Raw genomic sequence first — 26,305 nt, 5'->3', positions numbered from 1 at the left:
GAATTAATTTTTTGTAATGACCAAACAGCCCTTATTTTTTGAATATGCCTCGTAAATAAATACATGATACAGCATTCTTTTTAAGAAATCTTTGTTACATTTCCATCTCATCTAACATATTTTTAATGTGCTATATAATATGCCACTAACTAACCAAGCTAAATTGTTGAAATTTTTACTACCATTTGAAGTATATCCTGAAGCTCTAAAAGTCATAATTTTTTGTGTCTGTGTAATCGTGTTTCCCAATACATAATAGATTACTAACATGTTTCTCAAAAGAAAAAAGAAAAATCCATCTTTACAGACACCAATACTTTGGCATTCAGAAAATGACTTTGTACTCATTTCATTGTCATTTTTCATAAATTCCCAATATATAAAATCTGAGACATTTTATCACTTAACTTTTTAAAAATAAACTTCTGTTTTTCATTGAAACATGTAGATCACAAATAATTAATTTGAACTGAAATGACTTTGATCAAGGCCTTCAAGATAGATTATTTTGTTCTTTATTTATTGTTACTTAATATATTTTGTGGAATATTTATTTATTTATTAAAATGGGCTTAAAGAAACATTTTTACTTTTTAAGATTTTTCATTTTTAATATCATATTTTGGCACTGCTCTGACCATTGTTTTCTCATAGTTTCCTTTGGTCCTTCTAGACTGATGCTGGGACAATTTCTTTTTTTCTGTAACTCGCCTACCAATAAAACATTTACCTACTCTGAGAATCTTGTCTTGATGCAATCTTTCTTTTAATATAAGAACCCAGAAATGTATATGTGGGCCATTCCCCTAAACTTTTCAGCATATTTTATTATGCAGTCACAGGTATTTTATATCTTATGATTTAATCTGTACTTACTTTGCATATTTTTTCATGTCTAACTTTTATTATGCATTTTTTATTGCTTTATTATTTTATCCCTTTTAATAATGATTTATATTAATGTATACGAGGGCTATTCGGAAATTAACTTCCGGTCCTTGATATTGTGCAAATGAGTGGGAGTAGCGATTCTATCTTTGCACAGTTGAATAGCCCAGTTCAGTGCAGTTCTAGTAATGTTATTGGAGATATTGCTCACTTGGTTGTTCATTCCTGTAAAACTCGGTTTTGAAATGGCTGCTGTCAGAAAATCCCGCCTTCCTTCATGGAAAAAACTTGTCAGCTGCTAAAACTCATCATCGTGAACTTTGTGCAGTATATGGAGGGAATATAATGAGTGACAGTATGATAAGACAATGGTACTTTATGTTTCTGTAAGGTCGAACAAACAACACTGCATGCTGAGTTCAGGCATAGTTTTTTTTCATGACAATGCTCGTCTGTATACCGTAGTATGCAATCGATGCCAAGTGGGAGTTTTTTATCCATCCCCCATAAAGTCATGATTTGGCTCCCAGTGATTATCACATTTTCCTGAAAACAAAGTAATAGTAGCAGCGCAGTGTTTTGAAAATGGAGTTAATTCACAGGCGGCTGAGTTTTATGACAAGGATATTCAAAAACTTGTTTACAAATATGACAAAAGCCTTAATTTATATGGCAGTTTTGTAGAAAAGCAGCTATAAGATGTACAATAAATTGCTTTTTATCAATTTGTTTTTTTTAATAATGAATCAGAAATTACTTTCCAAATAGCCCTCTCATATCTTCTTTTTTTCAGTAGATTTTCATACCTTCACTGCATTCTCTTCAAAGTTGCTGTTTACCTTTTTAGGTCCTCGGATTTTCCTTTCTTTCTAGTCCTTCAGATAAGTTTTTCTTATTAAAGGTTAAACAATCTAATGCATATAAATTTTATGTTCTAATTATTCTGTTGTAATATTATTTATTTGATATTTATTCCTTGGTAAAATATTCCGGAGGTAAACTAGTCCCCCGTTCGGATCTCCGGATGGAGACTACTAAGGAAGGGGTCACCAGAAAATTGAAAAATAACATTCTACGAGTCGGAGCGTGGAATGTTAGAAGTTTAAAAAAGGTTGGTAGGCTAGAAAATTTAAAAAGGGAAATAGATAGGATAAATGTGGATGTAGTAGGAATTAGTGAGGTTCGGTGGGAAGAGGAAGGCGACTTTTGGTCAGGTGATTTTAGAATAATTAACTCAGCTTCAAATAATGGGCAGGCAGGAGTAGGTTTCATAATGAACAAGAAGATAGGGAAGAGAGTAGAATATTTCAAAACGCATAAGGATAAAATCAAAACCTAAACCGACAACGATTGTTAACGTCTATATGCCTACAAGCGCCCATGATGATGATGAGGTAGAGTGTGTATACGAAGAGATTGATGAAGCAATTAAACACGTAAAAGGAGATGAAAATTTAATAATAGTTGGAGATTGGAATGCAAGCATTGGAAAAGGCAAGGAAGGAAATATAGTGGGTGAATACGGGCTGGGCAAAAGGAACCAAAGAGGGGACTGATTTATAGAGTTTTGCACGAAGTATAATTTAGTAATTGCCAACACCCAATTTAAAAATCATAATAGAAGAATATACACTTGGAAAAAGCCAGGCGATACTGCAAGGTATCAGATAGATTATATCATGGTTAAGCAAAGATTTAGAAATCAACTCGTTGACTCCAAAACTTACCCTGGAGCATACATTGATAGCGACCATAATTTGGTGATAATGAAATGTAGATTGGGGTTTAAAAACCTGAAGAAAAGGTGTCAGATGAATCGGTGGAATTTAGAGAAGCTTGAGGAAGAGGAGGTAAAGAAGATTTTTGAGGAGGACATCGCAAGAGGTCTTAGTGAAAAAGATAAGGTAGAAAATGTAGAAGAAGAATGGGAGAATGTTAAAAGAAATTCTTAAATCAGTAGAAGCAGACTTAGGTGGAATAAAGAGAACTGGTAGAAAACCTTGGGTTTCAGATGATATATATTGCAGCTGATGGATGCACGTAGAAAATATAAGAATGCTAGTGATGAAGAAAGTAAAAGGAACTATCGGCAATTAAGAAATGCTGTAAACAGGAAGTGCAAACTGGCGAAAGAAGAATGGATTAAAGAAAAGTGTTCAGAAGTGGAAAGAGATATGAACATTGGTAAAATAGACGGAGCATACAGGAATGTTAAGTAAAATTTTGGGGTACATAAATTAAAATCTAATAATGTGTTAAACAAAGATGGTACACCAATATATAATACGAAAGGTAAAGTCGATAGATGGGTGGAATATATTGAAGAGTTATATGGAGGAAATGAATTAGAAAATGGTGTTATAGAGGAAGTTGAGGAGGATGAAATGGGAGAAACTATACTGAGATCTGAATTTAAGAGAGCATTAAAAGATTTAAATGGCAGAAAGGCTCCTGGAATAGACGGAATACCTGTAGAATTACTGCGCAGTGCAGGTGAGGAAGCGATTGATAGATTATACAAACTGGTGTGTAATATTTATGTAAAAGGGGTATTTCCGTCAGACTTCAAAAAAAGTGTTATAGTCATGATACCAAAGAAAGCAGGGGCAGATAAATGTGAAGAATACAGAACAATTAGTTTAACTAGTCATGCATAAAAAATCTTAACTAGAAGTCTATACAGAAGAATTGAGAGGAGAATGGAAGAAGTGTTAGGAGAAGATCAATTTGGTTTCAGGAAAAGTATAGGGACAAGGGAAGCAATTTTAGGCCTCAGATTAATAGTAGAAGGAAGATTAAAGAAAAACAAACCAACATACTTGGCGTTTATAGACCTAGAAAAGGCATTTGATAACGTAGACTGGAATAAAATGTTCAGCATTTTAAAAAAATTAGGGTTCAAACACAGAGATAGAAGAAAAATTTGCTAACATGTACGGGAACCAAACAGCAACGGTAATAATTGAAGAACATAAGAAAGGGAGTCCGACAAGGATGTTCCCTATCTCCGTTACTTTTTAATCTTTACATGGAACTAGCAGTTAATGATGTTAAAGAACAATTTAGATTCGGAGCAACAGTACAAGGTGAAAAGATAAAGATGCTACGATTTGCTGATGATATAGTAATTCTAGCCGAGAGTAAAAAGGATTTAGAAGAAACAATGAACGGCATAGATGAAGTCCTACGCAAGAACTATCGCATGAAAATAAACAAGAACAAAACAAAAGTAATGAAATGTAGTAGAAATAACAAAGATGGACCACTGAATGTGAAAATATGAGGAGAAAAGATTATGGAGGTAGAAGAATTTTGTTATTTGGGAAGTAGAATTACTAAAGATGGACGAAGCAGGAGCGATATAAACTGCCGAATAGCACAAGCGAAACGAGCCTTCAGTAAGAAATATAATTTGTTTACATCAAAAATTAATTTAAATGTCAGGAAAAGATTTTTGAAAGTATATGTTTGGAGTGTCGCTTTATATGGAAGTGAAACTTGGACAATCGGAGTATCTGAGAAGAAAAGATTAGAAGCTTTTGAAATGTGGTGCTATAAGAGAATGTTAAAAATCAGATGGGTGGATAAAGTGACAAATGAAGAGGTATTGCGGCAAATAAATGAAGAAAGAAGCATTTGGAAAAATATAGTTAAAAGAAGAGACAGACTTATAGGCCACATACTAAGGCATCCTGGAATAGTCGCTTTAATATTGGAAGGACAGGTAGAAGGAAAAAAATTGTGTAGGCAGGCCACGTTTGGAATATGTAAAACAAATTGTTAGGGATGTAGGATGTAGAGGGTATACTGAAATGAAACGACTAGCACTAGATAGGGAATCTTGGAGAGCTGCATCAAACCAGTCAAATGACTGAAGACAAAAAAAAAAGATATTTATTAAGATAAGTTTTATTCTTTAAGAGTGTATTTAAAAGCTATTTCCATTTTTCTGCATTTATCCTGAATTGTTAATTTTTCTAAAACATTGGTGTAATCCATTCTACAAAATATTTTAATTTTTTCGTCTTTGTTTCCATTATATTGATTGAATCTTTTTTTGATTATGTCTATGAATTCTGTTTTTTCTAAAGGGATATGTGTCCTGTTTTTCCAGCTACTACAGCCAGCATTTTGATTTTTCTAATTGCAGTTTAGATCTACTGTGAAAAGTACAATGTCATCTGCAAAGACTAAACATTCAATCTGAATTCCTCTGATTTTTTATCTTATTTTTTATCCGATGACATTTGTAGTTCTTTTAATTTTAGACTATATTCTCTTATTATTTTTTTTTGAAAGCAATTAAAGAGAATTTGTGAAATTCCCTTCTTCAATTACAGTCTTGATTTTGAAGGATTATGAAATTTCTTTAATTAATGCCATGAGATAAAGATTGATTATTCAACTTCATATTTAAACTATTTAACAATTATGTAATATAAGTAGATTTTAATCCAAACATTCTGTGCAAACTAATTTCCATGTATTAAGCCATGTATTTTTTTTATAATTCTAATAAGACTTATAAGCAGTAGATTATATTAGTTTTAATTATTTTTATAATTATATAATTGATTACTAGAACAGTGCTTTGAAAATCATTTTTATCTATATTTTCTTAAAAAAGAAGATTCTGCTATAGATGTCAAAAAAAAGTAAATTAACATATAGATTTTTATCTCTTTTGACAGTCAGTCCAACAGAATGCCCTGAATCTATTGTATTAAGAAATAATGAAGTGACTGGAAATGGAGAAGGTGGTGTTAATTTACCAAATAATACCAGTAATGTATTAATAACTACTACTACAAACAGCATTCCTGCTGGTGGCAACACTGGTATTATGAATAACACTAATTGTAATAATACAGCTACTGGTGATGATTCTGATTATTATACACCAGAAGATCCTATGACAACTATACTTAGCCCTTTGCATAATGAAAAGGTAATGTAACTTGTAATTGATTTATTTACGAGTAATTTGTTTTTTGAATGTTGATGAACAGCAATATTTCATTTGAAAATTTCCATAATAAACATTTATTCAATCATTGATGATTTGATGTTCTTCTACATGTTTAATCTTTTTAAAAGAGTTTCAAATCTGTTACATTATAAATTTCAGCATAGTGTATGTACTGTTAATACTTAATAATGAATTTATATTTTTTGGTCTTACGTTATACAGATTAAATGGTTATTGGAATAAAACATTTACTTGAGAGTATTATATTTAGCAGTTTCGTTAATAATTGCTAAATTATGTAGAAAAATTTGTCAGTAATAAGTTAATGTTATTTGTGGATAACTTTTAAATTTATAAATTAATATATCTGCTATTAAGATTTATGTGATTTTAAAGGTTGTATTTAGAAATTTGAGAGCATTTGTAGATTGCATAACTTAAGAATGACAGTACATTTTTAGTTTAATTTTTAAGTAATTTAGTAAACCCCTTGATCTTCCGTGATAAGTAGATAATCCATTTTCTCTCCTACCCTTTTTCTTATCGATTCCTTTTGACTCTGTTAGTGCAGGTTGGATTCTAGTATAGTATGTTCTATAAATGCATTTTTCAAGTAATTAACTCTTGAGAGCAAGTAGCTCATGGAATCTATGATAAACAAGGTTTTCCCTCAGTATTCTCGCACTTTTTTTTATGAACATGGAGTTTCAACTGGTTATTTCAATTAAAATATGTTTTAAAGCCCATTGAAATTATAATATTAGGGTAAATAAAATACTATATATATATATAAAAATACACACGAGGGATATCTCTAAAGTAAAAGAGTAAATACCACTGGGAAATTTCTCTCCTTAGGGTTGGGTTGGTGAACATGTGTTCTTTATGGCCATGCTAATAATGTACACACTGTATTGTTGTCTGTAAGTTGTCGTGTTGTAGTATCTTTGATTACTTGTGAGTTATTACGTTATAAAATGAATAGGAAAATCAATGTTGCTGTTGACTGTGAAATACATGGTCATACATTTTTTAAACCATCAAAACATTAAGCTGGCTGAAATTCATGGGCAGTTGGTTGCTGATAATGTAATGTAGGCACTTGTACGGTGATAATGTAATGAATGAAACAAACTTCCGAAAATGATGTGAAAAGTTTAGGGAGGCCCTCGATAATCACAGATGACTTGTTGATGATGAAATCAGAAAAGATCATTGCTCAACAATTTCTGACCTGGCTCTTCTCGTTCCTGATGTTTCAAGAGCTGTTATTGGTTACACTGTTCATGACCATTTTTCAGAAAGGTTTGTGTACGTTGGGTGCCACACGTCTTAACAGAACGTCACAAAAATTGGAAGAATGGGAACTGCTTTAGAATTTTTAATGCGCTACACAGAAAAAGGTGACTAGTTCCTTAATTCAGTTGGTACAGGCGATGAAACATGGATTTCATATTACACACCAGAGAGAAAACTGCAGTCAAGTGAATGGCATCATCCTCAATCATCAACCAGACCAACAAAAGTCAAGTGACAGCCATTTGGATGCAAACTGATGGCCACATTCTTTTGGGATCGGTTTGACATACTGCTGATTGATTTCATGTCATGTGGAACGACTATAAATGCAGAAGTCTACTGCAAAACTCTACGCAAGTTATGGAGTGCTATTCAAAATCAGTGATGTGGACGGCTGACCGATGGCGTTCCTGCTGCACGATAATGCACATCCACAAGTTGCGAGTGTGACACATGATTTACTGAGAACTTTTGGATAGGAAATTTACGATCACCCACCATATAGTCTGGACTTAGCAACTTCTGATTACCATTCGTTTGGGAAATTGAAAGAATTTTTGAGCAGTAAGCAATTCACAGGTGATGATGAACTTAAAAATGCTGTTAACCAGTGGCTAAATGGACTGGTGGCAGAAGAATACAGTAAGGGTATATTGAAGCTGGTGTAACACTATGATAATTGTCTTAATTCATGTGGCGATTATATAGAAACTAGTATAAGGTATGTAGATTGAGAGAAATAAAAAATATAAATTTTTTTACAATGAAACAGTCTTTACTTTAGAGATAACCTCTCGTATATATGGGCCATTTAGACATTCGTATTATGCAGCCATCAGACAGGAGAACTGATACCGATTGGCAGTCAGCCTTGGGATCAGATTGTTCAAAGATGCACTGGGCTCTACAGGATCCAGCACCTCAGTTTGGACCTAGCATGATCATACCTACATCCACAGACAAAGTATTAGAAAATTGTTCAAGGCTAAGGAAAGGGGATGGATAGTTAGAAAGATTTATCTGTCCATACAAAGACTATAGCGTGAGACAATTTTCTTCTGTCCATAATTCCTTGGGATATTGGCATGTTTATGTAGGATGGAAGCAGCATGTAACTGATCAACAACTTTTCATTGACCAGCTTAAATATTCTGGGGTGTAATGGTGCTCTCAAGTTTCATTGCAGGTCATGATTCAATGCAAAAAAATTTTCCTTTAGCTTGGTAACAACTCGACAACTGCTGGCACACCTTTAGTTGATAGAGCTAGTGACCTTCGGTAAGAAGATAAGGAACCCATTGTGTTGCCACTTTATTAAATTCAAGATTGCCTGAGCACTGCCGTTGCTTATTCCAATCTCAGAAGCAATCTCTGCAATTGTTAATCAGTGGTCATCCTCAATAAAGCAACAAACTATGAGATCATTTTCAGCAGTAGCATTTATCCTTGGGCAAAGTTGGTGACCTTCACTTTCAATTAGTGCTAGTCCTTCTGAAAACTGCTTATGCCAATAATACAAGAGTCTTTAAGTATGTTGTCCCTGAACTGTGCCTGAAGTCTTCTCAAAATTTCAGATGGTTTCAAACCCTCTGCCATGGGAAATTTAATAATAATACCTTGCACAATGCACGATGATACCTCCTGCTCTAAGATTGTGATACTGACTAGAAAAACGTAGTGAGATGGCTTTCTAAGAGTGGGATCATCCCCTCCACACATCCCTACATATAACACTGAGAAGCCATGCCCCTCTTCATTAGCCATGTGTCAACAACAACAAAAATTCTGGTTTATATTTGATTCACTCTGTGCATCATGTAAAAGTATGTGCTGAACTTTAAACTATTTAACTGAATTCTCACTGGAGATTACAGTTAGTGTTTTCATTAAATTTTTTGTCCTCAAAGAATGTTTGTTCTGTCTTTGAAGAAAGTAATGATTACTGTGCATCTATTTCATATCCATAACAGTAGATAGAACTTTTTTGTTGAATGAATAAACTTTTTCCCCTTGTACAAAATATGACATAGAAATAAGAATTACAATGTATAATTAGGAAACATAATACATGCAATGGATAACCTGTGCACAGGCATGAGCCACTTTATATAATATTTCTAAATAGGGAATATAAAAATTAAAACTATTTTTTAAATGAATAGTAGTAACTAAAAGTTCCTATAAAAGTAAATGAAGCTTCTTATAAACAAAAAAATAATTGTTAAAGATTGAGATCAATTAAAATTAAAATTTACTATCTTAGAAAAACTACAAAAGAATAAAAAAAAAAAATTGAAAATAACAAATCAACATCTGTACTCGTGCTTTAAAATTCAACATTCTAGATTTTGTAGAATCAAGGAAATATAAGAATATGAAGATGATGTAAATAATATTTACATTGTTGTACATTTTTATGCTTAGTATATTGTATAAATTGAAGTAAAATGGTTATTGTTATATATGTTGTGTTAACACTGTTTTGTAACAATATAAAATAATGCTAAATTAATCTTGGTATTAATATTATGACTATAATTATAAATGTATCCTTAATAAGTATGCCATCCTTAGTTTTGATTAGCTGTATTACAGGATTTTGTATAAAAACCAAAAAGTTAATATTAGATTAGAAGATAAACTATTTATGTATGATTTAGACAGGATGGCAAAGACATGTTTACAATAGTGATTTCTTACACATTATTTGTCATTATCCACTCATCTATTTCTTGAAGGAGTTTTTTATTCACTTTGCTATACACAAATTTAGCATGAATAAGATTTATTAGTTAATCTGAAATATACATGAAATGTCTTCTGCAGACCAATAGGTCATTTCGGGGTATTATAAAGGTGATACTAGATGGCCTTAGATTATGTGATGAACCACTGGTATTAAAGAGGTTTTGTATTTTTGTTAATTTATAAAACAATGCTTTTGATGTAGAGCTGTCTCATAACACATTAAATTCCTGGATTAGATCAGCTGTAAGGTAAAGTTTGGACCTATTTAAGGGTGCTTTTATTAAGTGTTGAATCACATACTTTATGTGATTCAAGTGTACGTTTCTTGCCCCTACCCCATGAATATATTCCATATTGCAGTAATTGATTGGGCATATGAAAATATACAAGTATAGCAATACTGCTACTTTTTTTTAGTTTACTACCCTTCGGTAGAATTTAAGGATTAAGTGTTTGATTAAATTCTTTTGCATATATTGTTAATGTGCATGTTCCATTTAAGGTAATGGTCTATCCAGACATCAAGATGTTTTATTTTATTTACTTTTTCTAGTTTGGGACACAGACATGAAGTAAAAGATTCTTTTTGCAGTTTATTTAATGTATGGTTAATTATTTAAGTTAGGAGGCTGACTAATGTGATTTGTAGAAAACGTCATAAACATGCTTTTTTTTAACATTTAAGGCTAATAGATGTTTTGTCAAATCAAGCTTTGGCACCCCTAAGACCTTCTTCAGAACTGACGTCATTAAGTTATTTTAATATATTCTGTATTTGTATGTTATCATATTCTGCATTACAGAATATTTTTACAAGGAAAGAAGATAGAATACATCAAAATAAAGTTAATAGAATAAGTTAAAATTAGTTAATAACTTTTTAACTGAATTTGTCCATGCACTTCAGCAGTAACATGTGGTTTTCTCAACCTCCTGTAATAGCAGAAGTATTTACCTTATTCTTTTTAACTGGAAATAATCCCATTTAAAAAGAAAAATATCAGTATATAATGTTAAATTTGCCATTGGAGATTGTTTAATTATTCGCTTTAATTATTCTTAGTGCAAATGACATACAATATAACTTAGATAGCAATTCACATGTAAGTTTTTTAATTTTTACTATGTCAGGTTTTCTTTGCAACAGTTGGTTTTCTTACCATAAATTAATTTAATAAATAAAGGAAATGTAAAGATGATATATGCCTACTGAAAATAATAACTTTTCAAGAATATATTTTATGGAAATTAAAGATTTTCAAGTAACAATTTTTATTTAAATAATAGTATAGTTATTTGTATGATTATTACCAGTGATAGTAGTTGTAATACGTATAATATAATACATTATGTTCGTTCAGGTTTCATCAACAAAATATGCAGTGCTGCCAATAGTCTCTAGCTAATGTCAATATTGAATCAGTCATTATAGGCTAATTATTCAGTCTCTTCTCAATCAAATAAATTATTAGGTGAGAATGCACTATAATATTGTTTTGTGAGTGACCTGTTTAAAATTTGATTTATGTCCATTTAATTTTATATTTTAGTTTATTTTGTTCTGTTTTGAGTCACTTATTTACATCTTGCACTTGTTTTTTTCCATATAGCTTTTACTTACTCTGATGTCATGTTGAAGTATTTTCAAAATGGAAAGTAAAAACTATTGCCTTAGTGTTATTTTATTTTATTCTTGTTTTTAACATTTAATAACTTATTTTATTAATTTATTCTGTTTGTAAAATACTTAATTGCGAGAAATAGAGTTTTATTAGAATCAATATTCTATTAATTGTAGTTTGTTTTTAATTGTAAAAGATATATGTTAGTAATTTATATTAATTGAGTAAAAAAAAAACAACTAATAATAGCTATGGGATATTACTCTATCATTTATTTATTTATTTATTTTTTTTTTTTAATAAATAAGAAGCTAAGTGGTTGTACCAAACTTTTTCAGTCCTTTGTTGAAGGTTACTCAAAACTTCCACATAGTTCATTCTTAGTATGATCAACCACAGATTTGATTGTCAGGACCACTGGAAATTCCTCATGTAATTCTTATAAATTTTTGAATTTGGTACTTAGAAGATGTTTTTTTTTATTTACATAATAAAAGAATGATCTTATAAAAAAAAAACAAATATAATTGAAATAAATTTTCACAGAATTTTACTAGTATAATAAACACTAATACATAATTGTTATTTTATTTTAAGTTTAGTTGCCCATGAGGAAAGTTGTTTACCCCAAAAAGAAAAGGACTGAAAAGAGTATTGTATAACAATTTTTTATTGTAAGCATATCAGTCAATATATTCCAATTCTTGCTATTTCCAAATTTACTTTGTTATATAGACCAAAAAGTCTTTATAAAAGGAGTTAACAGCTGGAAGATCTGCAATTAGTAATCTTTATTTATTTTTTATTTTTTCAGTTTGCATGATTGTTACTGTAATTAACCTCTAATAAATGCTTCCCAAGCAGTGAAATACACTCAATTTGTTTAATGGTGATAAAGAGGAAATTGTTCATTAAATTTGGTTTCAGCTGTTGTTATTGTACCTAATCTCATAAACTTTAATTTATGGATCCTACTCTTGAGCTATTTCAGTTCAGTTGTTAACCATCAAGTTTTAAGGATTGCAGTTTACAATTTTATCCAGTTCCAAAAATGATCCATGGTTTTCTATATTACTGGTTAAATTTATTGGATATTTGAACTTTTCTATAATTTACAATTTCCAGAAACTAGCTTTGTTGAAACTTTCCTTTGAATTTTTTAATGCTGTATGCTACATCGTATTGTGCTTGTTTTATTGAAAAACAATCATTGAATTTGGTTTTAAAGAGAAGATATTGTTTGCTTTCATGTTTAGATTTGTTGGCAGCTTTTTATGTTCATAAAATCTTTTGAAAGAATTTATGAATTCCTTTTGTTGAATCATGAAATGCTTTTTCAAGTAATGTAAATCTACTTTTTGTGTTAAGCATAAAGTTTGACATTGTATATTATTCGTTGACAGATATTTTGAGTATCAATTATTTAATATATAAGTTTTGCAAATGCACAGTTGTTGCTAATATTGTAAAAGGAAACAAGAAGATAGTATGACCCATATTGTTTTCTGAACATCCTCCAAACATGTGAAACAACAATTTCTTAGTCAATAATAGTTCAAACAGAATGTGTCTTTCCTGAGATTATTTAAGATTTAAATAAGTTGTGCGTCTGTAAATTACATATATATTTATTTTAGGAATGTAAGGAGAAGGTGATTTTATTTTTGTAATGTGTTTCAAGAAGTTAGTAATGTGTTAGTAAATATTCTACAAAGAGCAATAGATTTTATTCAACTAAAAGTAAAGGTGTAGTATACTATTTTTAATTGTGCATTTTCAAAATCAGTTGAGCAGTCCAATTTCAAGTTACAGTTTGATGTTTCAATTTGAGTGGTTTGATGCACTTTTTATTTCATTCTGTTCTATGCTAATCTTTATATTCCAGTTCTTATCTTTCTTAACATTTTTACTTCTTACTTTGCTATTTCCAAATTATCTATACCTAGGAGTTTTAAAACATGACCCATAAATCTAGTTACATATCACTTTACAAAATTCTACCACAAATGCCTCTTATTTCCTCTTCTTAGGACCTTTTATTTTAGTATTTTCAACCTGCTTGGTTTTCAACATCCTCCTGTAATGTTAATTTCAAAAATTTCTGCTCTTGCTTTTTTCCATGTTTTTCTACCATAAAACATTACACTCTGCACGAATATCTATTTAATTAATTCTTAGACACATATTTGATCTCTGATCAGACTTTGTTTCTACTTTTGTTTTTTTGTCTGTCCTTTATAAATCTATCAACATAAAAAATTCTGTAACTTATGGTAATATGATCGCTCTATCTTCATATTTAATCTCTTCTTTTCTTTGTCACATTTATTACTTTTGTAAAGATTGGTTCTTAAAAAACTTAATTAAAATTTAATTTTCTCTTAGAGCAATGATACATTTTATTAATTTATTCTATTCATTTTTGGTTTTTGCTAATATCAAAGCAAATCTGAACATTTTTATCCTTTACCCTTGGACAGATTCTCAACTGTTAGATTTGTAATTCAATCCCTTTATTGGGTTTCTACACAAGTTGAAAAACAACAGGGACAACTACATTCTTGCCTCACTCCTTTCTCAATCAGAGCTTTATTCGTTTTCTGTTACTATCAAACTCCCTATGAGTTACTGTTTTGAGATCCAAGAAAATTGAAGAGGTACAATTTTGTAAAGATTAAATAAGTGAATATATTTTAATTGTGTAATTTGTTTACTTATTTGTATAGTAAACTCCATTTTAATTTTGAATTTATAATGGTTGGTTATTGAAAAACATAGTCAATTCGTTAATTAATCCAAAACTTTCTTTGAGCTTTTTGCCATTAAAATTGAATATTATAATGATTTTAAGAATTATAGAAAGGGGTGACTGATCAATAAATATTATTTTTTCGTCTGATAAGTATGTACAAAAATCAAATATCTACCTTTTTTTTTTAAAGTGGTTTTATTTTCCATAATGCTTTATATAAGCAACTCTGTTTATACTGTAATAAAGAATTATTTTAGAAAATTACATAACATAATCATTTTAGGTATACTATTAAAAAAAAAAGGAAGAAGAAAACAGACATCCTCTACAAACAGTATGCATATGATAACATAATTGTACCGTGATAGTTAAAAAGTCATTTTGGTGTACTGAACATACATAGTGTCTCATTATTAAAAATTGTTTAGTTTTTACATACCAGATCTGAAATGAAAATTATTTAAAAAATATCAAGATGGACTTTATTAGCTAATGAAATAAATTATGTGTTTAAATTAATTCCTTTTATAATTTTGAATGAAAATCTTGTCTATGATTTCTGATCAATTATGTGTTTGTATTATTTAATATTTTTTTACTTACAGGAACGTTCTTTAGATCCTAATTCTTGTAATGGACGTTGGATTGGTCCCCGTGAAGGTATATCTCTTCCTGGTACGCCATTATCCACTGCCAGTCATCGTTCAAGTGGTGACAGCTATAGTTCAAGTGGTTCAACACGATTGTTATTATCAACTAATGATAAAACAACTCATGCATAAGATATTATATTTTAATTAATTACTGAAGGTAGAGAGAATATAATCAATATTTTAATTTTTTAACACTCAGTTCTCTGTTTATCATGTTACAAAGTGTATTTCTCATTAGTGAATTTTAAGATATGGAAATTATAAAAATAATAGTCTCCCCAATATTAGAATGTTATTTTCTATTGTTGGTAATTTATTGAAGATTTACATTTCTAATTCCTCTTCATAACCAAGATAATTGCTTATTATTAAATGACATGAAGTTTCTGTAACAAGCTATTTTCTTTTCTTTTTCAAAAGCTATTTAAAATCTAGAAAATGTAATTTTCTGTACAAGTGAAATCATAGTAATTGCGCCTATTTTATTTTATTACTTTTTTTGTTGAATTATTCAATAAAATTTAATTATTAATACAAATAGGAATACGAATTAATAACACTATTCCTATTACAGTATGTGTTCAATGTACCTGCTGTTTTTCAGAAAACTATTTTCTTTGATTGCATCCGTTTTAGACTGATAACAGAAGCTTTATAATTTTTTTTTTAATTTAAACAAATCTTTCATAAATCACTAACAGAAAGCAATTGCATATTTGGTTTAAATTATAAAATCTCTTACCTTCATAAAATATTAAAAATTGTGTATCAAATTCAACATAGAAGAAAGTGAATTATATGGTAAGAAAGAGTTAAGTTAGAAGATTGCTTGAGAGGTAGGGATCACCAGATAGATTTCCACCTAGAGAAATAGACAGTATTATTGTTATATAAAATTTATGTTTTTCTTAACTATTTTTTCTCTTTGATAACATATAATATCAGAATTCATGCATTCTTCACTAAATGATAAATATAAAAAAAATAATGACTGCATTTAGTTTTATATGGATTTAAGATCAATATTTGTCAGAAGTTTGTAACATAATATCAGGTTATAATTAAATTTGTTCACTTGTATATGTTCGTGGCAGTATATGAGTTATATTTATTTTTAAGGGTTATTTCATATAATTCCTATGAATTGAAGAAAAATACCCAAGCATACGCAATCACCAGAGCTTGTTAAAAATCCATAAGTTCTTTGATCTGTGTTCAATTGTTCATCAGTTGTTTGTTTAGGATTTGTATTTAATGGTGTTATTAATATTAACAAATTATTGTGAGTTGATAGTTTAATAATTATTTAGTATTTCTTATTAATTAAAAAAAATTGATTTATTATATGGGTGCCGTATTGAGTTATCTATTCTAAACTAATGTTTCTGCGTTTCATACATTAAAAGTAAGTGTTATATTTGATTTAGTAATATTCTTTTTTTTAAATCTTCAGTAATTAAATTTATCAAGAAAAATGCTATAGTTGATAACCCAGTATGATTGTAATTTTAAATGTTTATAGTAACAAGGGTTAGTAACTATATGAGATTAGTAAAATATATACACTGTTCATCCAAGAGCCTAACCTGTTATTAAAAATGTACAGTTTTGTAACATAGAATATTTCAAAAGATAAGCATGATTATTTGATATCTAGGAATAAATAAATAAATATGCATTCTAATATAATTATAAATACATTAATGTTGTAAATAAATTACAGTAAAAGCTCTCATAAATTTACATAATAACTGAATGTGTAACTGTTATTCTTGCTCTACAAGCATGTTAGATAACCTTCTAGATTGAACTTTGTGTAGAAAATTTTGTGGTTTTATTCACTCCTATGGATAAGTAATTTTCATTGCTTATTGAATTCAAATGGATTGTTGTCTTTTTTTGAGCAGCTACCATGATGTAAATTCATTTGAAATGCTTGTCACACTAAATAATTTCATGATATTTTCCATTGCACAGTTTAAAAAGTTTCAAAAAGTTATTTTATGCCAAAGGTTATCAAATTTAATCATAATTTATATTGGATTAAATCATATTGGCATACATTTGTAGTAAGTAATATTTCATATATTAGAAATGAATTTTTATTAAATCATATGTAATAGCAAATATTTAACAATGTATACAAAAATGCAGAAATATCTTTATTAGCCTCATATGTAAAAATATTTGATCTGGTGCCCAAGTAGTGAACATGTATATATTGCATTGCCTAATCTCAGTATTTTAATGATATTTGTAGTGTAATGAGTAGTTATTTTACATTATTTCTGTGGCAATTGTAAAACAAAAGAAAAAAGCATTTATAAATGTATAATTTTTATTCTCTTTTTACCTTTTTAATTTTTTATAATGCTCAAAATTTTTTTTTAAAAATAGGTATGTATGTATTATATCGTAGAATATAATTATGTAGGCTGTGTATAAAAGATCTTATAAAGCTTTTTTTTTTTTTTTAGGAAGCAGAATCAATTCATATTTTTTGGTAGTAGCTTTTTGTAGAATAGATAATTTTTTATTTTGTATATTTAGTACTGCTTAACCTTCTTAGCTTCATTTTTTTTATCTCTTGTTGATGCATTTCAGAATCATTCCATTGACAAAACTTTATTTGTTGTACTTATAGTACTTAGGAGTACAATAATTTTGACAATGGAGTGGTTCTGTAATGCATCAACAAGAGATATAAAAGAATGAAGCTAAGAAAGGTAAGCAGTACCAAACATAGAAACTATAGTAATCATGGCAGAAAAGATAATAGGAGTTATTATCTTAACAACATCTTATATATATTTTTCCATTACTATGATCACTTTATTTAGAATAAAGCATAGTTAAAATTTTTTTTCATAGATATAAAATTAAGTTAAACAGGCAGATTTATTGATTGGGAAAATAATTACTGAATGGTGGTATAAATTTTTTCATGGCAGTGTAGTAATTCCTTACAGTGTTGCAGTGATTGATTTCACGGTAATTATTGTAAAGTGTCAATACTGCACTGTAAGACGTTATTAAGTGTCAATACTGCACTGTAAGACGTTATTGTATGGATGTAAGACTCAGATATTATGTTTGGATAGAAAACCTAGCTTTAATGATAAGTTACGCAACTAATTTATACAATGTCAAAAATTAACAAAATAGTATTTGTTGTGCACTTATGTCTGTGAGATAGATAACCTTTTAAGAAAGAATGCTGTATAGCAGAATAGGTAAGTTAGTTATATTGTGCAGTCATTTTAATACTTTGTTATAAAAATCAGTATTATATAAAATAAAACTCTTAAAAGACATTTAGGTTTATGGTTGGTGCTATCATTCCATTGATAGTTTGAGGCCCAGTGAGACCTTGCATTTTAACCCTTTCAACATCAACATATTTTTCTTATATTCGATTTTAAAAATGCCAACTGAGCATTTTTTTGATAGCAAAGACAGCAAAAAGCTGTCTTTTTTAAAACATTGTAACTTTGTTATTTTATGTCTGAATTGCATATTTTTTTTTGTTTTGTCAATAATAAAATGCAGTAAATTAAAAAATAAAAATATATATTTCCATGCAATTACATGAAAATAATTTTACTTGCAAAAAATCTTTTTTCAAATTTTCCAGTGTACTGTTACAAAAGTCATTAAAAAAAATAATAGTTACAATTTTTTTGGTGACAAAACACTAAACTACATATAATTTTCTATTTGTAGCCAATTTTTGGGCTCTCTTACCATAAATAACAAATTCATACTAATTTTTCTAAAACTTTGCAGTTTGTAAATTGTAGTACTATTTGTGTACCCTCCGGGTTGGTCTAGTGGTGAACATGTCTTCGCAAATGAGCTGATTTTGAAGTCGAGAGTTCCAACGTTCAAATCCTCGTAAAGGCAAGTTACTTTTATATGGATTTGAATACTAGATCGTGGATACCGGTGTTCTTTGGTGGTTGAGTTTCAATTGACCACACATCTCAGGAATGATCGACCTGAGACTACAAGACTACACTTAATTTTACACTAATACATATCATCCTCTGAAGTAATACTTGACGGTGATTCCTGGAGGCTAAACAAGAAAAAAATACTATTTGTGTATCTATTTAAAAAACTGGCCATCTCCATTTTGTAAAAATTTTCAGGAAACTTGAAAAACACTTTTTACGATCTTCCTTGGAAAATTAATTCATACTATAAAAATGATTTTATTACGCCTATGGCATTTAAAGGAACCTTTCTATCAGTAATCAGCCCACCTTCAAAAGATTAAATGTGTTGATGTTAACACTGATGGCCGATTTTGTTCCAAAATCGGCCATGTTTTTTTGAATAAACAAGCTGTTGAAAATATTAATTTCTATAACTTAAAATTTTATTTTCATTCAAAATAATGTAGGAAACAACTAGAATTATTATGTTTAAATACACAAAGAAATTCATGTTTTCAAATTGACAAAATAAAAAATAGTAAACAAAAATATTATGTAAGAAACAATTAACCACTCTCATTTCAACCATCTTCTCTTCATTGGACCATCCATTCATTGACATCATATGGTACAATATTGATATTATACATCATATTAATATATAAAAAAATAACTTTTTAGTTTCTTACCACGCAGGACAATTTTTTTTCAGCAATTCATTCACATCTTTAATTTTTGGGGTTAATTTACATTTTCTCTTCTGGTAGTACTTGTGGGTCAATTGTGAGACATTTCTCGACGAAAAGAAAACAAACCAGTTAGGCTACATTTTTTTGGAATGGGAGATGGGGGTGAAAACCAGTTTTGAACAATTACACCATACATGAATAAAGCAATAGCCTTACATCCACAGATTAGGCTTATAGGCCTATTTACAAAAGCAGTTTGGGCTGACACAGAACTTTAGTCGCTTCATTATAGTTTTCTAAATAACACAAACTAAGTTAATAATAGCAATAGCAAGTTAAACATTCTTAATTCTTTTTAAGACTGATTTTGCATTTACAAAATATGAGTGGTAGTCAGCAGCTTTATCTCTTATAGAAACACCAGCTTCATTTATCATGAAAAAATCACATACTTTCACCTTGAAATACCAGTAGCCTGGTGGTTTCAGTACTTCTGAGATGGATTCCTTCCAGTTCTGTGGTATCCCAACTAAAGGAATTACATTCCTGAACTGTGAAAATATACTGACATGATCTTGTGGCTCAACAATTACTTCTTTCTTCCTAACTACTTTTTGCTATAATAGGCAGCCTGATTAGCAACTTGAGAAGTACCTGATTTTTTTTAGCAGTCAAATGAAAAAACTATAATGTAATCTTTTTTCTTTTAATAAATTATAAAAACATTAAGCTTGAAATTTGTGTTTCCTCTTTTGTAAAATAAGATAAGTGATGTGGGTGATTTTCCATCTGGAAATTAAATAACATCGGAATACTTAATCTAAAATAATACACTTAATAACTGTAAAAAATTATTTGAAAATCGCGTTTAGCATAGATCCTATCAGAGAACAATCACAATAACCTCACTTACAATGCCAAACAATATTAGACTTACAATAACTACTGCTGCAGTGCTAGTGAGGTGAAATAATAAACTAATGGAGATGGCCAATTCTGGAATGAACCTTGATTTTTTAACAAAGCATAATGTACATGAGATGGCCAGTTTTGAAACAAATGAAAATGTTCTCATACATTTCTAAATGGACTCATGTTTAATCTATAAAAACAATATGATAATTTTTGGAAATAGCTGATTTTAGAAATACACGACTTATTTACGAGCAAGTAGTATTTTATGAGTTCAAACTTAACAAAATTGTTCTATTATTTCTTGTTGATACGACCACAATTATATTGATAGAAATAATAATTATCATTAAATTTGTACTGTTTGATAACTTCTTAAGGTAATATTACTATTTTATACAATATACAAATACATGAATTCTTTCTAATATGCATGCTAAGGGAAACATTTGGTGTGAATTACGTTTCTGCAATTTCTGCATACAAATGTAGATTCCTTTCTTTTTCCTCCACTCTTTGTACTTGCTTTTATTTGTTTTTCTGGAATTTTTTCAAAGAATTTATCTGCACCCACATCGCCACCACCTTGTTGTCTAGCCCCTTGTTTGACAGGAGATCCATACATTAAGTTTGTTTTTTTCTCTTGGAGTCACTCTTTGGATAATTCTTTAACTAGTGGGACAGTAAGGTTCAGTTTGGAAAGATATTTTGTAAAATTACACTTATATAGAATATATGAATTCAATACCATGCGACCAAATATGTTGAACATCAAGTTTTTAGCATGGTATTTTTTCTTTAATAATTTGTTGTCCCAACTGGAAATGCTTGTTTCATATCTGGTGGAATACCTTTTTGATTCAAATGCAGTGTACCAGTTATGAAAGTGAACTCAGAGAACAAATCCTCAGCCAGTTTAATGAAATTAAAAAATTTATGTACAAAGACACGGTATGCTTCATTTTGAAAGATGTTTTCTTGATACCATATATACAAAAGATTTAAACAGTAGTTTACAAGACTACATATCAAAGGTTTTATGCTAAACCTGTGGTATAGCTATGTGTGCCACAGTGTACATGTATTGTAGTATACTTGCCCTGGAGAAGGTACATTAGCTGCATCATGTGAGAACTGTAACGTGGCTTGAAACCAATTCCTAGAAAACATATATCCAAACCAGGGCATTTACTGGCTACTGCTGATCCACCAGTATCTGAAAATTGTGGTCTTTTTATTTAGATTCATGCTTATAATAACTGCAACAAAAGAATACATTTCAAGGGCAGTAACGGGTTTCCAATGTTTTATGTGACTATGCTTTCAGTCTTATGTACATTAGCTGCAATAAATTTTTTAGCATGTAGATTGGTATTTTACAAGTACTTCAAAGAGGGCAGTTGTAAAAAACAGTTTGAAATATGCTATTGCTGAATCAACTGATGGATGTTTTACACGGGCAATTCCAAAAATGAAAAATTATGATTGTAAGCAGTATCCTAATCTGTTACATCTACCCAATTGTTACTATCTACATTTTCACTAAAATGTAGATAGATAAATGTAGATTTGATGTGCAGAAAATTGCTTTTGTCAGTCCCTAGGATTAGGAGCAGTTAGGCCCATGTTTGCTGTTGTACTACTGCTGTCGGTATCACTTGTACAATCTCCTTTTTCAAAGTAAGAATCATTATAAATAATTTTTTGTGACATTCCTGATGTTGAGAGTACATTGATATTTATATGAGGGCCATATGTAGGGTCAGAATCAGTATAATTAGGCAATCACGCTTGCTTCATTTTATTAAAAAGTATTGAAGAAAAACTGCACTAATAACACAAACACAACTACTCAGTGTCAGTACAGCTGACAAACTTAAACAACATGTGTACCAGCATAAAAATGGAAAATATCACTAGACCTAAATCAATTAATTACACCCAAAATGGTCTAATAACGTTATACCTATGTTTAAAACAATGAAAAAAAAATACAACTAATACAACTAAAAATAAACATTCTACAATTCAAATTTGACATTTTAAAAACATTTCTTTCTAGTCTTGTTTTCAGGACATTGACAAGCATAACATGTCAGTGTCCTGTTTTCAGGATGTTGACACTTTTATCAAGAATTAAATACATCCTATTTTCAGGACATTGGCACTGTAAGAGTTAACAATGAAATATCCTTAGTATTTTCCCTGACCACCATTATGTTCTAATTAATAACCCATTCTGGCTCGGCAGTCCATGGATGTAGCAAGATACAGGTATACTCATTACACAATGAATACAGCTACCTGGGACAATTGAATCAAGAAAGTTATGATATCTCTGGAGATATAGTTATAGATATCTCTGGAGACTTCTGGCGTATCATACGAATCAATTGCGTTATTTAAATAATCTTTGCAACTGCTGCTACGTAACTTTCAGCTAGTTATTGGTGCTAATTAAAGTTATTGTTTAAGATTAAAGAGTGCTGCATGCAGTATTGTTAAGAATTACATAAATAATCTGTGTGTTGAAGGATTTGTGCAATTTGTACATGTTGTGAAAAATCTAATATTTTAGTCACAAAGCTGTCAATCCCTGCATTTATTTTTATTTTAACGTATATTCTTTAATTTCCTTTTATTACCTATGTGGAAAATATATTTGCATATTGATATTTGGTTTCGCTTATTTTTAGAACACGTTCTAAATTCATGGAAATTTGCTTACATAAGATATTTTAAATTATTAAGCAGCAGCTTCTTGTAATTAAAAAAACAATTGTTTTTTTTTTAACTTTAAAATAAAAAGATAATTGCATGTTATTAATTATATAGCCACATTTTGATTAAATTAAATAAGATGTTGCCAGTTAAACTATTTCATGAATCTCATAATCTTAAGCTTTTTTTTTAGTGAGGTGTAATGAAGTCTAAAGTAATTAGACTTTTGTAGAAATAGCTCATTTTTCTGCATAAAATTGAAAAGAAAGTAACTAGTTTGGGTATTCGATCTTGGAGATAATAGTCATCAAAGCACTCTGTTCCACAAAGAATGGCATATTTTTGTCAGTTAAGAGTAGTATTATTAAAATACTGCATTAACATATCTTTCCTTGAAACATTTAGTAATTCATTCAGTAATAAAGTACCATCATATTATTTTTATTTTATTTTTTCTTTCAGTTTTTAATGTTGCTTCTATAATATGTTTTTATGTTACATATGAGTTGTTGCATTAAATAATGAGACTAATGCTGTAAAATATTTTATTTAAAATTTATACATATTGAGTTATTTTCCCCTTCAATATACACCTCTCCTCTACAACGCTCCATGTGAATTTTCCATTGTTTGAAACAGTGCTGGAAGTCTTCTTCTGTGAGCTCTTTCATGATGTATGCCGCTTTTCTTTCACAGAACCGCTTTTTTCTTTATGTTCCTTGTAATGGAGATTTGAGAAACAGATAAGTCACATGGTGCCAGGTCAGGCAAAAAGTGCTTGACCTGGCGCCTTATTCACCAGGTCAGATATGGATGGTCTAACATTGGGATGTTATACTTGGCTAGAAACATCTTGACTGATAATGCAATGTGAGCCGGTGCGTTGTCCTGGTGTAGAACCCATGACTTGTTCTTCCACAATTCGGGTAATTTTTTCTTTTTTTCTCATGGAGTTGAGCAAGGACCTCAAGTTAGTTATGTTAATTAATAGTTTAACCTTCAGGAACCTAGTGAAAGTATACAAAACCATGAATATAAATAAAAAATCGTTGCTTTGAGTTTTGATTTGCTCATTCAAGCTTTTTTAGCTCTCTGTGAAGTTTTGGGGCCTTCCAATGCAAGATTTATTATCACTCTTTCCAAAAAGTTAGGGTCATTCTCAGTGGCGTTCAAAGTGTCAGAACAAACATTTTTACAAGCTTATTTTTGTTGGACTGCCTTATGCATCCTTTATCAATTCCTACTGTTTCAGCAATCGCACAAGTAATTAACTGACAGTCAAATCAGATCAGATTACCAATTTTTTTCAGTATATTATCAGTTTTTGATGTGGAAGGGCAACCCGGGCGAACGTCATCTTTGTCTTCTTGGCCATCTTGAAAATGTCTCAAAAACTCGCGCATGTGATAAACACTCTTTGCCATATACCTTCTTTTTTTTTTTTAATAAAAGATAAGTTTCCGTAGCGGTTTTTCCAAGTTTCATATGAAATTTCACAACAATTCTTTGCTCTAATAAAACATCATTTTTTTTGCAAAACAAAAAACATTTGTTATCCAAATGAAGGCCACAGCCAGAATAATATGTCTACAGAAACTAGAGTGACAACAATCTAAAGAGGAGGCTTCATGCTACACAGTTGTCTGTTCTTCTGTAGCAGTATTGGTCTCGTTATTTAATAGCCACACCTCGTATATTAACTTCTCTTCAATCCTCTGTGTATTATAATAGTATATAACATTTTCTTAATTTTAATTTCTTGTGTAATGTTATTATATATATTTTGTAATATGTTTGATGTTATTGTTGTACATATTTTTAAATTGTAGCTATTATACATTGTACATTGTGAAATTACATAACAAAATATGATTTATAAAACATGCTGTTGTAAATTTACATATTATAAAAATGTTTCATGTATACTACTTTTTTAAAAATAAAAAATTATATAACTTAATTACATATGAGTAGTTTTTATTTCATAGTTATCTAATTTGAATTAGATTTTCTTTTTATTTCTGTTCATAGTTTTTTATAGAATACTCAAAGTAAAAGATTTAGTTTTGGTAAGTTCATATAGATCATTTTGTTTTCAATAAAATCGGTGTGCTCATTTCTTTAAACATTGTGAAAATTGGATATACATTGTTTCCTAAAATTCCATGAGGAACATTATATATTACAGCAGTATGTTTGTTTGTGGCTGTAAGTTCAGACAGAATAGCTGCACAAATTTTCATGAAATGGTTATACCCTTTCTCCAGAATTAACTATTTATATGACAGTTTGAAGAAAATAGAATGCTGCCTGGTAGAGCCATTTTTTTAAGGACAAAAAATATAGTTTTGAAATAATTAAGGTAAAGTGAATTTCAAAATATATATTTATGATATCCGTACTAGTTCCAATGAGTTACAGATGAAACTGTAACAAATGTGGAAAGTCAACCTTGAAATGTGGAAAGTCAATGTGGGAATTTGTACCATATGCAAAACTTCATTAAGTGGTTTTACAATAGCTAACTAAAGATGATCCATTTGTTTGTTTTAGATGACTATTTAATTCTTGCTGTGATAGCTCTTAAAAAACTGATTTTGCTTTTAAAAATTTAAGTATGACTTTACACCATATTTCTGTACACCACTATTGTTAAGTCCTTATTCCAACACTGGACAGGAAAACCAATCATAGTACACATTGTGATGAAGACAAAATCATTTTACAAGACTTACCAGAAAATATTAATGTATGAGTATTTGTTTTGTACTTATTCATAAAACAGTCTTAATTCTATCCAAACACAAATCAGCTTTTGTTCAGAGTTTTACTTATGTTATTCTTAACCAATAAACATTCTTTAAATTTTTACATAACTGTTTTCACACCTGAATTTAGTAGTGCTGGTGTTAAGGATTGTTTAAAAAATACAGTACATAGTTTTTCAAACCCTAACCTTTTCAAAATATTTTTGCTTCATATAACATAATCCTTTTATTATTAAAGTATTCTATCTGAACAAATTTATTATAATTTCTTTTAAATACATTTATTTTTTAACAATAATACAATGGACATATTCCTTAATTTTTTTCCCCGGTAGTTATTTCTTTT

At 29.6% G+C, this 26,305-nt stretch overlaps 1 protein-coding gene across 2 annotated transcripts in view; it reads left to right on the top strand.

Moving 5' to 3' along the window:
- The window catches only part of Mrgn1 (Mahogunin ring finger 1), a 66,969-nt gene extending 42,335 nt beyond the window's left edge, over positions 1-24,634 (top strand). Inside the window, exons 11-13 of one of the 2 annotated variants that reach the window (XR_012756161.1) lie at positions 5,580-5,836; positions 11,266-11,376; positions 14,884-15,012. Coding sequence is in view for 1 of the 2 variants with exons in the window: in XM_075363968.1 (XP_075220083.1) it covers positions 5,580-5,836; positions 14,884-15,060 (434 nt within the window). In the remaining variant the exon portion in view is untranslated. Of the gene's footprint in view, positions 1-5,579; positions 5,837-11,265; positions 11,377-14,883 lie in introns of both variants that reach the window. The other variant, XM_075363968.1, reaches the window with a different exon arrangement.
- Positions 24,635-26,305: the final 1,671 nt, after the last annotated feature.

This window comes from Lycorma delicatula, chromosome 4 (genome assembly GCF_047948215.1).
Source record: "Lycorma delicatula isolate Av1 chromosome 4, ASM4794821v1, whole genome shotgun sequence".
NCBI classification, from domain to species: Eukaryota; Metazoa; Arthropoda; class Insecta; order Hemiptera; family Fulgoridae; genus Lycorma; species Lycorma delicatula.
Note: the sequence above shows the minus strand (reverse complement) of the source record. Positions and strands in the feature narration are given on the sequence as shown.